The sequence below is a fragment of the Chrysemys picta genome, chromosome 3 (assembly GCF_011386835.1).
Source record: "Chrysemys picta bellii isolate R12L10 chromosome 3, ASM1138683v2, whole genome shotgun sequence".
In the NCBI taxonomy this organism is placed as follows: Eukaryota; Metazoa; Chordata; order Testudines; family Emydidae; genus Chrysemys; species Chrysemys picta.
In genome coordinates, this window is record NC_088793.1 from 53,341,988 (window position 1) to 53,357,344 (window position 15,357).

Consider the following 15,357-nt stretch of genomic DNA (forward strand, 5'->3'; position numbering starts at 1 on the left):
GGCCGATCCCACATACAGAGGTTAGATATCATGCTAATACCGTTAGATCTACTGACAGTCTGATACTTATTTTGCATATGGGATTATGATAAATGAAGGGGGGGAGGTAGCTCCCTTTTATGTTTTCAGCCACCCCAGGATGGACAGGTGTACCACTCCATTGACATAGGTGATGCTCTCCCAATTACAGCCCAACCCTACCAGATGGTTCCTCAAGCCAAAAATTGTAATAGAAAGGGAGATCAAGGACATGTTACAGATGGGTGTAATCTGCCTCCCTGAGAGTGCATGGGCCTCTCCAGTGGTTCTGGTTCCCAAACCAGATGGGGAAATCCATTTGTGTGTGGACTACCATAATCTAAATGCTACAACTCACCCAGAAAACTATCTAATGCCAAGCACAGATGAGCCATTGGAGAACCTGGGATGTGCCCAGTTCATCTCCACCTTAGACTTAACTGAGGGGTACTGGCAAGTGCAGCTAGATGACCCAGGCAAGGAAAGGTCAGCCTCTATCACCCATGTAGGGATGTATGAATATAATGTGCTCCCTTTCAGACTGTGAAATGCACCCTCCACTTTCCAGAGACTGGTAGATAACCTTCTGCCTTGATTTAGGGAATTTGCAGTCTCCCATCTTGATGATGTGGCTATATTCTCAGATTCATGGGCAGAACACCTGGAACACCTCCAAGCGGTCTTCCAGCACATAAGGGAGGCAGGATTAACCGTTAAGGCCAAAAAGTGTCAAATAGGCCTAAATAGGGTAACATACCTTGGACACCAGGTGGGTCAAGGAATTATCAACCCCCTACAGGCTAAAGTATATTCTATCCAAAATTAGCCTGTCCCAAAGTCAAAAAAGCAAGTCAGATCCTTCTTGGGCTTGGCCGAGTATTACCGACTATTTGTACCATGCTACAGCCAAATTGCCACCCCATTGACAGTCCTAACCAGGAAAAAACAGCCAAATGCAGTTTAGTGGTCTGAGAAGTGTCAGAAAGCCTTTAACCAGCTTAAGGTTGCCCTTATGTCTGACCAGTACGAAGGGCCCCGGACTTCGACCAACCTTTTGTCATAACCACAGATGCGTCCGAGCGTGGTGTAGGAGCAGTTTTAATGCAGGAAGGACCAGATCAACAATTTCATCCTGTTGTGTTTCTCAACAACAACATCAACCAAAAAAACACATTCTGAGAGGGAAACCATTGGTCAGTCTCAGAAAAAGAATGTTACGCCATTGTGTATGCTCTGGAGAAGCTACGCCCATACATTTGGGGACGGCGGTTCCACCTGCAAACTGACCATGCTGCACTGAATTGGTTTCACACAGTCAAAGAGACTAAACAAAAAACTTTGGTGGAGTTTAGCTCTTCAAGACTTTGATTTTGAAATACAACACATTTCAGGAGCCTCTAACAAAGTGGCTGATGCACTCTCCAGGAAGGTTTCCCAGAGTCAGCTGGGTAAAAATGTCACTGTATTCTATGTCATTGTAATCCTTGAAATGTAAAAAATACTGTTTAGTTATTCATGTAGCTAGTAGTAAAACTAGAGGTATATGCATCTTCCTAAAACTCCAGGAAGAAATCCCAGCCAGTGTGGACCCAACCTAAACCAGGCTGGCCAGCACGTCTGTGATTTGGGGGGGGGGGAGGGAGAAGGTGTGTGATAAATGAAGGGGGGGGGGACTCCCTTTTATGGACACCCAGCCAGCCAGCCATAAAATCCTGTTAGCTGTTCTCTACTTGCTTTACCTATAAAGGGTTAACAAGTCCACAGGTAAAAGGAAGGGAGTGGGCACCTGACCAAAAGAGCCAATAGGAGGGCTAGAATTTTTTTAAAATTGGGGGAAAAAAAACTTTCCCTTTGTCTGCCTGTTCTCCGGAGAGAAGGTACAGAGCAGAGACAGGGCTGGGACTATGCTGTCAGCAGGGCCGGCTCCAGGCACCAGCCAAGCAAGCTGGTGCTTGGGGCGGCAGATTGAATGAGGCAGCATTCCGCCCAATCCTAGGGCAGTACGGCTGCTTTTTTTGTGTGTGTGTGTTCTGTTCCGGCCGCCCTGTAGGGGGCGGCGGCACGGAGGACGGGAGCGCCCTGCAACAAGCCCGGCAGGGCAGTCCTCCTCCTTCCCTCCCCGCCGACCGGAGCGGAGCCCTCTTGGCAGGCGGCGCAGCGCAACAGGAGGTGCTGCTTGGCAGCGCCCCGCTGTAGCCCTGGCCGCCCCCCTTCTCTCTCTCTCCCGCCTGCTCCCTCCTCCCCCTGCACCCGTGCTCCGGCCACACCGCAGATTTTTTTTTTTTTTTTTGCTTGGGACGGCCAAAAAGCCAGAGCCGGCCCTGGCTGTAAGAGCTTTGAGCCAGGTGTGGAAAACCATCAGATCTTACCTAGAACTAATCATTTGAACCCCAGATATGTAAGTAAATCAGGGAATGTCTAGGAAGATGCGATTATGGTTATTTCTTATTGGCTTGTGGGCTCCTCTGTATTAAGTCCAGGTAATTTTGTTTTGCTTGTAACCTTTAAGCTGGACCTCAAGAAAACCACTCTTGATGCTTAATTATTATGTTTGCTCTTTAAAAAAAATCAAATAAAAAAAATCAAGCAAAGCTTAAGTTCCAGATGTATTTTCCTTCTTTTTTATTTTAATAAAATTTACCTTTTTTTAAAAACAAGATTGGATTTGTGTGCTCTAAGAGGTTTGTGCATCTGTTGTTTAATTAGCTGGTGACAACAGCTGATTTCCTTTATCTTCCTTTCTTAGCTCTTCCCCGGGGGCGGGGAGGGTGTTGAAAGGGCTTGAGGGTACAACACAGGAAGGAATTCCCAAGTGCTCCTTACTGGGTTCTCAAAGGGGGTAGGGGGGTGACACTTGGGTGGTGGCAGCATCTACCTATCCAAAGTCAGAGAAAAGCTGTAACCTTGGGAATTTAATACAAGCCTGGAGTGGCCAGTATTAATTTTTAGAATCCTTGCGGGTCCCCGCCTTCTACACTCAAAGTGCCAGAGTGGGGAATCAGCTTTGACAGGGATATTGTACAAGAAGGTGAGCTGCTCTAACTAAGATTACAGAGAGATGTGATAAGCATTTGCTCATATTCCTCAATGGCACTCCCATGTGGAGTCCCCAGAATTCTATTTAATCACCTGTCTTGCTCAACATGTATGGGAGACTGCTAAAACTAATGAATCATGAGGTAAGTTTTGCTGCCCTGTCATCAGGATGCTGAAAATTTCCAGTACTACATTTCCTTCTTATCAGTCCTGGAGAATGCAGTATCCTGCTCTTTTAGTGATTCAACTTTCATCTGAAAAACCCACAAGTAATGTTGTTGGGCAATGGAGAAACATTTTGAGGAAATGGCAACTCAACCTCAATTATAAGTATTTGTCATTATACTTTGGGGATGGCATACAACCTGTGAGGTTTACTGAAATTCTCTCTGCTGACGGATTCTTGAAAAAGCAGTATTTATTAGAAATGTTCTCCCCCACACCCCCACCCCACATCCTGGGCTGGCCAAAAGATGGTATCTCAATACTATTATTATTATTTAGTATGTTACAGCAGCAACTTGGCAGTCTCAGTCCCTACCACAAAGAGCTTTTGGAACACAAGTATCCATGGTTTTGTCACCTCAAGATGAGTTCCAAAATGTTCTATTGTACCTGGAGCTGACTCTCAACACCACCTGGTTCACAAAGAATGGCCTATGTCCTATTCAGGGCAGACCGACATGAATGTACTATGAGAATATTCCACATTCGGTATTGGCTGCCAATCTAATTCTGGGTCCAATTCAAGGTCCTGGTCATTCAGACCCTAAATGAACTAGACTAGAATAAGCTAAATTGGAGATTCATTTTTTCAGTAGTCATCTGAAACAATTGAGTTCATTAGGCATACTTTAGCGGTTAGTCCTGAGGCTGGAAAATCTGTTGTTCGTTCCTTGGGGACAATGCTTTCTCAGTAGAGGGCAATATATTATGGAAACTACTTTTAGCGATCCATTTGAGACCAAACATATCAACCAGACCTGAAGGGGAAACTCCGCTCTTTTGGGAGGTTTTCTGCTAACATTTAGGAACCATCCCCCAGATGTCTATTAATCTAGATTTGTTCGTTCTGGTACTCTGATTGAAGAAAGGAAGGAGAGTGTGTGATTCTGTTTATGATAATGCAGTGTTGCAGTAGTACACCACTGCAATATACTGTGTCCTCATCTTAACATGTATAAAATAGCTTCAGTGGGAGTAAAGAAGAAATTGGCAACTTGCAGAAGATGCCTTCTACCTCACATTGAGTTCAATAAGAATAAAGTTCAATGAACTTGTAGGCTCCATAATATCGTCATATTTTTCAAAGTACGCTAGCCATTTGTATCCCTTTCTGGACTCTCAAATAAATGTTTATAATACATCTGAAACTTAAATTAGGTCAGTATAAATAAAGATTAAAGGAGAACAGAGAAAAGTCAGATCCAAATATAGATTATGATAATCCAAAATACTTCATAGTACCCTAAGGAACAAACAGTAAGGGATAGATTCACAAAGAAATTTCGGTATGGTGATGCTTAGTATGAAAACACACTTAACTTTTAAGCTCCTAAAAATCACTGGGAATCAGAAAGTCTGAGTACATCATCTAGCTCTCTGTACAATGAATAGGGGCCAGCATGATAGAAGGCTCCTCACCTTACACAGCCAATGGGAGATGCCAAGTTCAAGCTGGCTGATATGTGGTAACCCCTAACACTCTCACATAGATAAACACCTAAATCCAGGCTGCAAGGAAGCATATCCTGCTTAGGATTCTCAACTGCAAATCCTCTTGGTGTTAAGTGCGTATGCCATTTCATCAAGAAGCAGTACCAACAGCAGGACATCCCTCATAATTTTTAGCTCAGTGGTGAGAGTACTCACCTGATGTGGGAGAGCCCCAGTGCAACTCCCCAGTCCATCTGAGGGGGGAAAAGGATTTGAACTGGGCTCTGCCAGCTCTCAAGTGAGTGCCCTAGCAACTGGGCAATGGGATATTCTGATATGTGGCTCCCTCCGGCTTCTCCTGTTGAAGCTATTCCACCATGGATAAATAATTTAAAAACAAAACAAAAAAAGTTATTGGAGCAGAGGTACTAGATCCACGAGTGCTTTAACCACCAGGCTAAAGAGCCATTCTCTCTCTCTCTTAGCCCCTTCTACCAAGAATTATTAGGCCAGAGAGAGCTCCCCTCCACTAGCATTTTGTGAAATTTTCTCCACAGAGGCGTAGTTCAATAGGCAAGGTGTGAGCCAGCTTACTGGATCAGACCCTGCAGGCAGCGTAGGTGGACAAACACTTATCTTCTGCTGGGTCATGCATCACACTGGGGCTTACATGTCTGGACACTTTCCACGAGACTGCAGTGTGCAAGCTCAGACGTAGAAACAGAAGTGTTTAGGGAACATTTACTGCTAAAATTTAGGCAGTAAACGAGTTTAGGAACCTAGAGGTTACAGGGGCAGCTGGGTGAGGACTTTGTGAATCCCAGTGGGGCCTGATTTTAGATTTAGGCACCTAAATCCTAATGTGTGGATTTTTTTGGTCTTATTAGAGCCCACAATCTGTAATTCTGCACTGAATTTATGCCTTCCATTTTTAGAAATCCTTATTGTGGAAAGCAAAGATGTCAAAGAGATTTCTTATGTACAATTATTAGCATCCCTTATATCTAAACATCAATGATGTCACCATATTCATTATTTAAACAAATCATTAGACATTTAGAAAAAAAGACAATTTCAGATTTATGGTTTTATCAAATAAAAATAATACCTTGCCATTAAATGTATACTGTGTTGTTTGTTTTCTCTAGTTAGGATAAGTGGTGGAGGGTTTTTTTTTTTTTTTTTTTTTGGTTTTATTTTGTTTTGTTAATGTCAGGCTTTCTGAGAAATGATGAGCCTGCAGGGATTTTATTGATTTGCTAACTGTGTCACAGTCCATTTAAAACAAAATGACATGCGTTTGTGATAGAGGAGATGACAAATGTGTATGTACTGTAGGAGGAAAGCAAACTCAAGTGAATGATGAAAACAAAAGAAACACAGAAGGCATGTGAAGAAAGCCAGTCTAAAATAGTGTTATAAATGACAGTGAGTTACTATTTTTTTCTGAGTGGTTTTAGTTGTAAATGGGGGTCTCTAGTAGGGCCAACAATATTTTTGGAGATTCCACAAAGGCAAAAAAGTTTCTTTGCTCATTAGGGGAAAGCTAGAACAGTGACTTAAGCTGATCCCAGCAATTATAAGATTCAGTCCTGAAAATAGCTACATCAATATCACAGCTCATTATTCTAGTCAAAGTGGCAGTAGAGTGGGAGGGGATTGTTTGGTACTTTGTGTGGTAGTGTTTGATACATTTATTTAGAAAAGGACTGTTATTCGGTACATTGATGATGGGTCCCAATGTTATCTCATTTCTCAAAAGGTTATTGAAACTCTCCCAATTCAACTTCTGCTTTAATTTAAAAGCAAACGTTCATATTTGATAGTCCCATATTAAAAAGCATACACATACTTAGAAACAATGCATGCCACACCTACATCCACCACATGATCTATTCACTAGTTCTGTACTGTTGTGGTGAATTTGAGGTTTGACTATGGAAGAATGTTCTATATTCTGGTCGCCCAGGGAGTGATTTTAAGTTGTCTTTGCTAAACTTTAATACTCCTACCACAATGATAAGTGCCTCCTACAAGTGCCTTGTCATTCTGACACCACGTGTCTTTCAGAGTGATTCATCATCATGCCTGCCACTATGGGTGAACAGAGTTGTCAAAAATAAAATACAATGCAATAAAAGAGGCCAAAAGTGGGTTTTATCTTTTTTTTTTTTAATTAACCCTTATGTTGCCCTGAAATCTTTAAAATAGGTTAGTGGCTGTAAAAGCAAATAAATTAGCCGAGACATTAGTATCCACAGACAGGTTAAAAAAGAGGAAAGGTTTAATTAACAATTTGATTGAACTCCGAGTTACCATGTTCTTGTATTTTATTTATACAATTGCAAGCAATCTATTTTGTCCATGGTGTCTGTTATTTATGTTGGAGAACTAGATATGCTTAGGAAGGATGTTGAACAGTAAGCAACTTTGTGTTTAATTTAATAACATTGCTATGGTTTTGTCTTAGAGTTTTATTTTCTGTTTGTGGGGGACAGGGTGGAGGAGGACTACCTTCTTTTCCCCTTTCTTCTCACTAGGGATTTTAAACAAAGAATTTTGGAGTGAGAGGAAAGTAGTTTGAGGAAAACCACAACCTGGTGATTAAGCTTTCATGGATCCAGCCCTAAAGGTGTGGAAATCACATTCTCTGGCCTCCATCTCAGTGTATCCTGAACTAGAAGGAGACTAGGAGGAAAAACTTCAAAACAACCAATGAAAACAATATTTTTCCCCCCCAGTGAGAGTTGCTATATAGGATCCACCCATCTTTTTAATTATGCTACTTTGGCTTCTCAGTATTTTTGCCTTTGTTTTTTGTTGATTCATTTCTGCTACTTTTAAAAAGAATGATCAGTGGCTTAATGCTTTGGTGGAGGTGGATGGGGAGGCATTTCATGAATAAAATTTATGCGGGATTTTTTCTCCTTCAAAATCTTTTACAATTAGTTAGGCCCTGATCCTGCCAACACATCCAGCCTTTACTTTGCTCCTGTAATGAGTCCCACTGAGATCAATTGGACTACTTGCATGAATAAAATAAAGTGTATTCGTAAGTGTGTACAGGCTTAGGGTCACGGTCTTAATACTCAACACCTTTGTGACATAGGTATTATCATCAGAGGTCATTACCAACATTCAGTTAAATCACTCACTCACTCATGCCCATCACCCCAGTCGGGGTATGGGCCGCCAACCACAGATCTCCAGAGTCCTTTATCCTGGGCCATTTGCTCTAGCTGGTTCCAGGTATAGCCCATTTTTTTGCTATCAGCCTGAAGGTCGCGTCGCCAGGTGTTTCTTGGACGGCCTCTTTTCCGCTTGCCTTGGGGGTTCCACCGCAATGCCTGTCTAGTGATGTTGGTTGGCTGCTTGCGTAGTGTGTGTCCTATCCAACCCCACCTTCTCCTTCTAATTTCTTCCTCTGCTGGAAGTTGATGGGTCCTCTCCAAGAGGTAGATGTTGCTGATGGTGTCTGGCCAGCGGATCTGGAGAATCCTTCAAAGGCAACTATTTATGAAGGTCTGGATCCTCCTGGTGGTTGTTTTAATTATCCTCCAGGTTTCAGCTCCATACAATAAGACTGATTTCACGTTGGAATTGAACAGTCTAATCTTTGTTGCCAAAGACAGCTCTCTAGAGCTCCAGATGTTCTTGAGCTGTAAGAAAGCTGCTCTTGCCTTACCAATCCTTGCTTTGATGTCTGCGTCCGTGCCACCCTGTTGGTCGATGATACTGCCTAGGTAGGTGAAGGACTGCACTTCTTCCAGAGGGATTCCATTCACTGTGACTGGGTCATTACTGATGGAGTTAATCTTGAGGATCTTGGTCTTGTCCTTGTGGATGTTGAGGCCAACCTGTGATGATATGGCTGCCACTACGTTGGTCTTCTCTTGCATCTGCTGTTTGCGATGCGAAAGGAGTGCAAGGTCATCGGCAAAATCCAGGTCATCAAGCTGGGTCCACAACGTCCACTGGATTCCGTTCCTACGCTCATAAGTGGATGTCTTCATAATCCAATCAATGACAAGGAGAAAGAGAAATGGTGACAACAAGCATCCTTGTCTGACTCCGGTTCGCACCTGGAAGCTGTTTGTAAGCTGCCCTCCATGGATCACTCTACAGTGTATGCCATCATATAAGTTCTTAATCAGGTTGACCACCTTTGCTGGGATGCCATAGTGCCGAAGGAGCTTCCAGAGAGTCTCTCGATCCACGCTATCGAATGCTTTTTCATAGTCAACAAAGTTGATGTACAATGAGGAGTTCCACTCCATAGACTGCTCGACTATGATGCGAAGCGTTGCTATCTGGTCCGTGCATGATCTATTTTGCCGGAAACCTGCTTGCTCATCTCGTAGCTGTGGGTCGACGGCATCCTTCATTCTCTCTAAGAGAACTCGGTTGAAGACCTTCCCTGGCACCGACAGAAGTGTGATTCCTCTGTAGTTGGCACAATTGCTGAGGTCTCCTTTCTTGGGGATTTTAATAAGATATCCCTCTTTCCAGTCTGCTGGAATCACTTCTTCTTCCCATATCTTCTCAAAGAGGGGGTACAGCATTTCCACTGAAACATCCAGATCTACTTTCAGGGCCTCTGCTGGAATATCGTCAGGTCCAGCCGCCTTCCTATTCTTCATCATAGTGATGGCTTTTCTGATCTCATCTCTGGTTGGTCTATCACAATTGATTGGAAGATCTTCGTTGGCTGGGTCAATGTCTGGTGGATTTAATGGTGCTGGTCTATTCAGGAGTTCCTCAAAGTGCTCCGCCCATCTATTCATCTGTTGTTCTATTTCTGTTATAGACTTTCCCTGCTTGTCTTTGACGGGACGCTCTGGTTTGCTGAACTTTCCAGACAGTCGCTTGGTGATGTCATACAGCTGTTTCATATTACCGTTGTATGCTGCCTGCTCCGCTTCTGCTGCCAGTCCATCCACATAATCTCTCTTATCCTTCCTAATATTCCTCTTCACTGCTCTATGGGCTTCAGCATACTCTTTTTGCGCTTTAGCCTTTGCTGCTCTAGTTCTGCTGTTATTAACTACTGCCTTCTTCTTCTTTCTATCTTCTATCTTAGTCAAGGTCTCTGCTGTGATCCACTCTTTCTGCTGATATTTCTTAATTCCAAGCACTTCCTGGCATGCTGACCTAAGTGTGTCTCTCACTTTCTGCCATCTGTTGGATACACTGTCTTCCTCTTCCTCAGACCGATCCTGTAGTACTGAAAACTTATTCTTCAGCGTCAGTCCAAAATCTTCCTTGATCTTATGATCCTTCAAAAGGCTAACGTTGAACTTCACTCTTCTATCTGACGCGTCTATCCAGTTCTTCTTTAGCTTCAGCTTCAATCTGGCCACCAGTAAGTGATGGTCGGACGCTACGTCTGCTCCTCTTCTAACTCTAACGTCCTGCAAAGATCTTCTGAACTTCTTGCTAATACAGACATGATCGATCTGATTTTCTATCATGCCTGCTGGCGATACCCAGGTACTCTTGTGGATCCGCTTGTGAGGAAAGATGCTACCTCCTATGACCAAGTTGTTAAGTGCACACAGATCCACAAATCTCTCTCCATTCTCACTCATCTCTCCCAGAGCGTGGGTCCCCATGACTTGTTCATATCCTGTGTTGTCAGGTCCAATTTTGGCATTAAAATCTCCCATAAGGATGGTAATGTCTTTGTCTGGGAGAATCTCTAATATTTTCTGAAGTCTATTGTAAAAATAGTCTTTGTCCCCCTCTTCACTGTCATTGGTTGGAGCATAGCACTGTACAACATTCATCTTAATCCTCTTCATTTTAGTTCTGAAGGATGCTGTGATGATCCTGGAACCATGTGCCTCCCAACCAATCAGTGCCCTCTGTGCCTGCTTGGACAACATGAAGCCTACTCCCTGTGTGTGGGGTGCGTCACTCTCTTCATGTCCGGAATACAGCAACAGCTCTCCTGTCAACAGTCGTCTTTGTCCAGCTTGCGTCCATCTTGTCTCGCTAATGCCTAGTAGGGTCAAGTTGTTGCTCCTCATCTCTGCTGCGACCTGTGCCATCTTTCTTGACTCGTACATGGTCCTCACGTTCCATGTACCAATGGTAATCCTCCTGGTTGCAAGAAGGGTAATCAGCTTAGTGGCTTCCTCACGACTTTCACCACCCAGCGTCATGCGTCTTCGAGTCGAAGACCCTTCTTTTTCCAGGCTAAAAGTCTCTGTTATCTCTATTGTTGGCGTTTCTATAGCAGGTTGATTTTTTACGGGGTGGAGTTGCTAGCCCCACGCCCAAATTCAGTTAAATACCAAAGTCAAAATACCAGGACATCTTTCACAAACACTAAAATGATGATAAAAATATAACAATTTTTTATGCTCATGAAACTTTGAAATACTTCCAGCCACAGGCACCAGCTTCCTCATTTCCCTGGGGGGGCTTGATCCCCACTCCACCCCAAACTCCACCCCTCTCTCCCAAGGCCCCACCCTTACCCCCGAGCGCACCCCTACCCTCGCTCTGCCCCCTCCCCTCCAGCGCCTCCTGAATATCGCTGAACAGCTGATCGTGGTGAGCAGGAGTTGCTGGAGGAAAGAAGCTGATTGTCAGAGCTTGCTGGCAGGTGGTGCTGGGGCGAGGGGAAGGAACTGATCTGCAGGGCTGCCAGTGGGTGCTGAGCACCCACTATTTATTTCATGGGTGCTCCAGCCCCAATTTTGGTTTCATCACATGGCATAATATTTAATTAAAGATTAGTCTTTAATTCCTGTAGAGTCCAGGACACTCCTGAAGGGTAGGCAACCCTACTTGCATGTGACAAAAATAGGAGGACTTACAAATCAGTCCAAAAGTTCCAATTCAATCTTTACTTCAGAGGAAGCGGCAACATACAACCTACAATAATTCTTTGCCTTAATAGTTTTTGGAGACCTGTTCATCCAAGGATCTCAAAGCACTTTACAAATGAGTATCTGGCATGCTCAAAACTCCTATATCAGGCTGCTAAAAGGATGTCAGTCTTACAGATGAGGAAACTGAGGCTTAGGAAGTTTAAAGTCCCGATGCTACTTCTATTTAAGTAAATGGTAAAACTTCCATGGACTTCAATGTCACCAAGATCAGGCTCAGGCCCAGGCCCAATATGACTTGTCCAAGGCCATACAGGAAATCTGTGGAAGATCCAAGAACAGAACCCAGGATATCTATAAGATCATTCTTACCTACAGAAAGAACTTCCTTCCTTCTAGTTTTCGGCTTTAATTTATATGTGCATCCATAGTGGCTGAGACTAATAGTCCATCTATCCAAGTATCCTGTTTCTGTCAGTGGCCAATTCCAGATGCTTACAGGGAATGAACAAAACAGGGCAATTTTGAGGGATCTATCCATTGTTGTTCATTCCCAGCTTCTGGCAGTTGGAGGTATAGCAACATCCAGTGCATGGGGATGCATCCCTGACCATCTTGGTTAATAGCTATTGATGGACCTATAGTCTGTGAATTTATCTAATTCTTTTCTGAACCCACTTATACTTTTGGCCTTCAAAAATTCCTATAGCAATGAATTCTATAGGGTGACTGCATTGTGTGAAGAAATACTTCCTTTTGTTTTAAGTATTTTTACTCTTTCCTCATATGGAACCTGTTCCACAGTCCTAAAAATGTTTGTTGTCCTTTGTACATTTTCCAATATATCTTTTTTGAAATGGGGTGACCAGAACTGCATGCAGTATTCAAGATGTGGGAATAATATGGATTTATATAGTGGCATTTACGATAGTCTGTACCCTCATGTTCTTCCTTTTTATAAAACCATGATAGATCTTGTACAAATATGACTTGTGAGGTAGCATTTGAAAACTCATAATTTGCTGATCTTACTATCCTGGTAAAATGTGTGTAGCAACAGTGCACATAAAGTTATATGATTCTAAGCTTGGAATGTGTCTCAGCAATGTCATACAATAGAAAAGCGGGCACAGACCAGTTCCTCAGAGACAAAAGGCAAAAGGACAAAAGACACCTCAGCCAGATGTCAACAAAATAAAATGGACTATCACCTAGTTAAACGGTCATTGTTTGGCAAGAAGAAGAGTGTGAGCAAGAAATGTACATCTTGGCAATGAAACAGCTGGCAGTTCCCAAATAAACAGACTGGCTGGCTGAACCCCAGCTGGAGATGATTCTCAAAGAGGAGAAAAAGATATAAAAATGAGGAACAGAAGCCCCAAATCACCTCACCTCTCTCCCCTCATCTCTACGCACGGCATCAACAATTCCTGTAGTTAATAAAATTGTTTTATTGTTTTATCTAAGCCAGTGTGTTTGGACTGAAGTATTTGCACATATGATTTTCTATTAATGAAGTGACAGATTTTCTATGAGCTTGTATTGTCCAGGAGGTTACTGGGCAGTACAAGACACATTTCTGGGGACAAGTCTGGGACTGGGAATTTGCTGGTGTCTCTCTGCAGAGTAATTCATGGGTGGCAGGCTGAAGCACTCTTACAGTATACCTGAGGGGGTAATTTACATGCTGAAGGCTGTGTGAGCCAGTCAGGAGTGGTTGCTCTCACAACAAAGCAGTGTAAAAGGCACTCCAGTTTGGAGAACTGAGGGGACACAGCTGTCCAACAATCCACATTGTACCCTGTGTAATGTCACAACATTATGACATTATCTGTTTTATCATCTATCCCTTTTCTAATGGTTCCTAACATTCTTGTTCGATTTTGAGAGTGTGGGTGCATATTGAGCAGATGTTTTCAGAGTAGTATCTGCAATTCTCTCTTTCTTGAGGGATAACACCTAATTTAGAACCCATCATTTTGTATGCATAGCTGGGATTATTTTCCCCAATGTATATTAACTTGTACTTATAGACACTGAATTTCATCTGCTCTTTTGTTGCCCAGTCACCGAGTTTAGTGAGATGCCTTTGCAACTCTTCACAGTCAGTTTTGGATTAGCTATCTCCTTATTCATCTTCTTTTCCAGATTATTTATGAGTAGCTGGAACAGCACAGGTCCCAGTGCAGATCCTTGGTAGATGCCACTGCTCACCTCTCTCCACTGTGAAAATCGACTATTTATTCCTACCATTTATTTTAACCAGTTATTGAGCCATGAGAGGACCTTACCTCTTATCCCATGACCATCTACTTTGTTTAAGAACATTTGGTGAGGGACCATGTTAAAGATTTATTGAAAGTCTAAGTACATTATATCCCCTGGATCACCCTTGTCCATATGCTTGCTGACACTAAAGAATTCTAAGATTGGTGAGTCATGATTTCCCTCTACAAAAGTCATGTTGACTGTTCCCCAACATATTGTGTTCATCTGTGGGTCTAATAATTGTTCTTAAGTATAGTTTCAACCAATTTGCCTCTTACACTCAAAGTCAGAGTATGTCTATGCTGCAGCTGGAGGTGAAATTTCCAGCTCTGGGAGACATACATGCTGTCATATTGATCGAGCTAATGAGCAAAATGTAGCAGTGTAGCTGCAGGCAGTGGCACAGGTTAGTCACCCTCCATCTGAGCACATTCTGAAACCCTAGCTAAGTACTCAAGCAGCTAGACCATCCTACCATCTACACTGCTATGGCTATACGGCTATTTTTAGCGAGCTAACTCAATCAAAGCTGGAATGCTCAGGTCTTCCCAAACTGTAGATTCCCTCCAACTGCAGAGTAGACATACCCTCAGACTAAAGAAAAAAATTATATCCATGGATCACCACCAGAACTCTTAACTGACCCCCACAATTTTCTGGAATATGTGTTTTTTAAACAAACAAAGAAACAAACAAAAATCTAGACACTTTGATAGCTTTCCCTCAAACACTCTGGGGAAGACTTGAAGGAAGCTGATTGTTAATCCACTATCCAATTCTCCTCCCCCACATTTCTTTTCATCAATGTGTTTATTGAGTGTTTTCCAAGAAATCAGTTGACAAAGCATTCTTGTATTCCTGAGAAGTGACCAGTTATTGTGAAAGAAATGTTTTAAGACTCACAAATTGAGTCAACTGATGGATCTGGTTAAATCAACAAATAACAAAACAAAACCCCTCAAAATACAACCAAACACTGAAAAACTTGCTGAGTGAATATTAAGACAAATATATATTTTAAAAAGGTATCTAAATTAAAAAGCAATAAAATCAGTTGAAAAAATTTCCATCGCTTTGAACTGAACAACAAATCGCCATGTTTGCTCATTAATTATTTTAAAATGAGGAATAACACCTTTCTTCCCTGTCAATATTGTCAAATAAAAATTGAAGACTAGAAAGCATAATTATAAAACCATTTTCCAGGTGCATGGATTAAGTGAAGATTCATATGTGCCATAGCACAACTTCATCATTTGATCTAAGATTCATGACCAAACATATCAATGATCATATACTGTATACTCACCAGATGCAGATCCATGCATGTAGAATTGTGATCACAAGCATTGATAATACAGTCATCAACGTCCTGGTCACATTTCAGTCCTGCATATCCAGGGTTGCACAAACAATAGAAGCCGTCAACAACTGCAAGGACAACAAACAGCATTGTGATGCTAATTTAGAATTAAAGTGAAACATTATTGTAAAATTACTTAAGTAATGTTAAAATAGGGCTGAATAACATCAGAAAGATACT

The 15,357-nt window shown here is 42.4% G+C and overlaps 1 protein-coding gene across 1 annotated transcript in view; it reads right to left on the reverse strand.

The window, feature by feature from the left end:
* The window catches only part of LOC135982590 (protein eyes shut homolog), a 497,350-nt gene that overhangs the window by 370,087 nt on the left and 111,906 nt on the right, over positions 1–15,357 (reverse strand). The window contains exon 9 of the mRNA XM_065589961.1: positions 15,124–15,245. Coding sequence (XP_065446033.1) covers positions 15,124–15,245 — 122 coding nt within the window. The remainder of the gene's footprint in view (positions 1–15,123; positions 15,246–15,357) is intronic.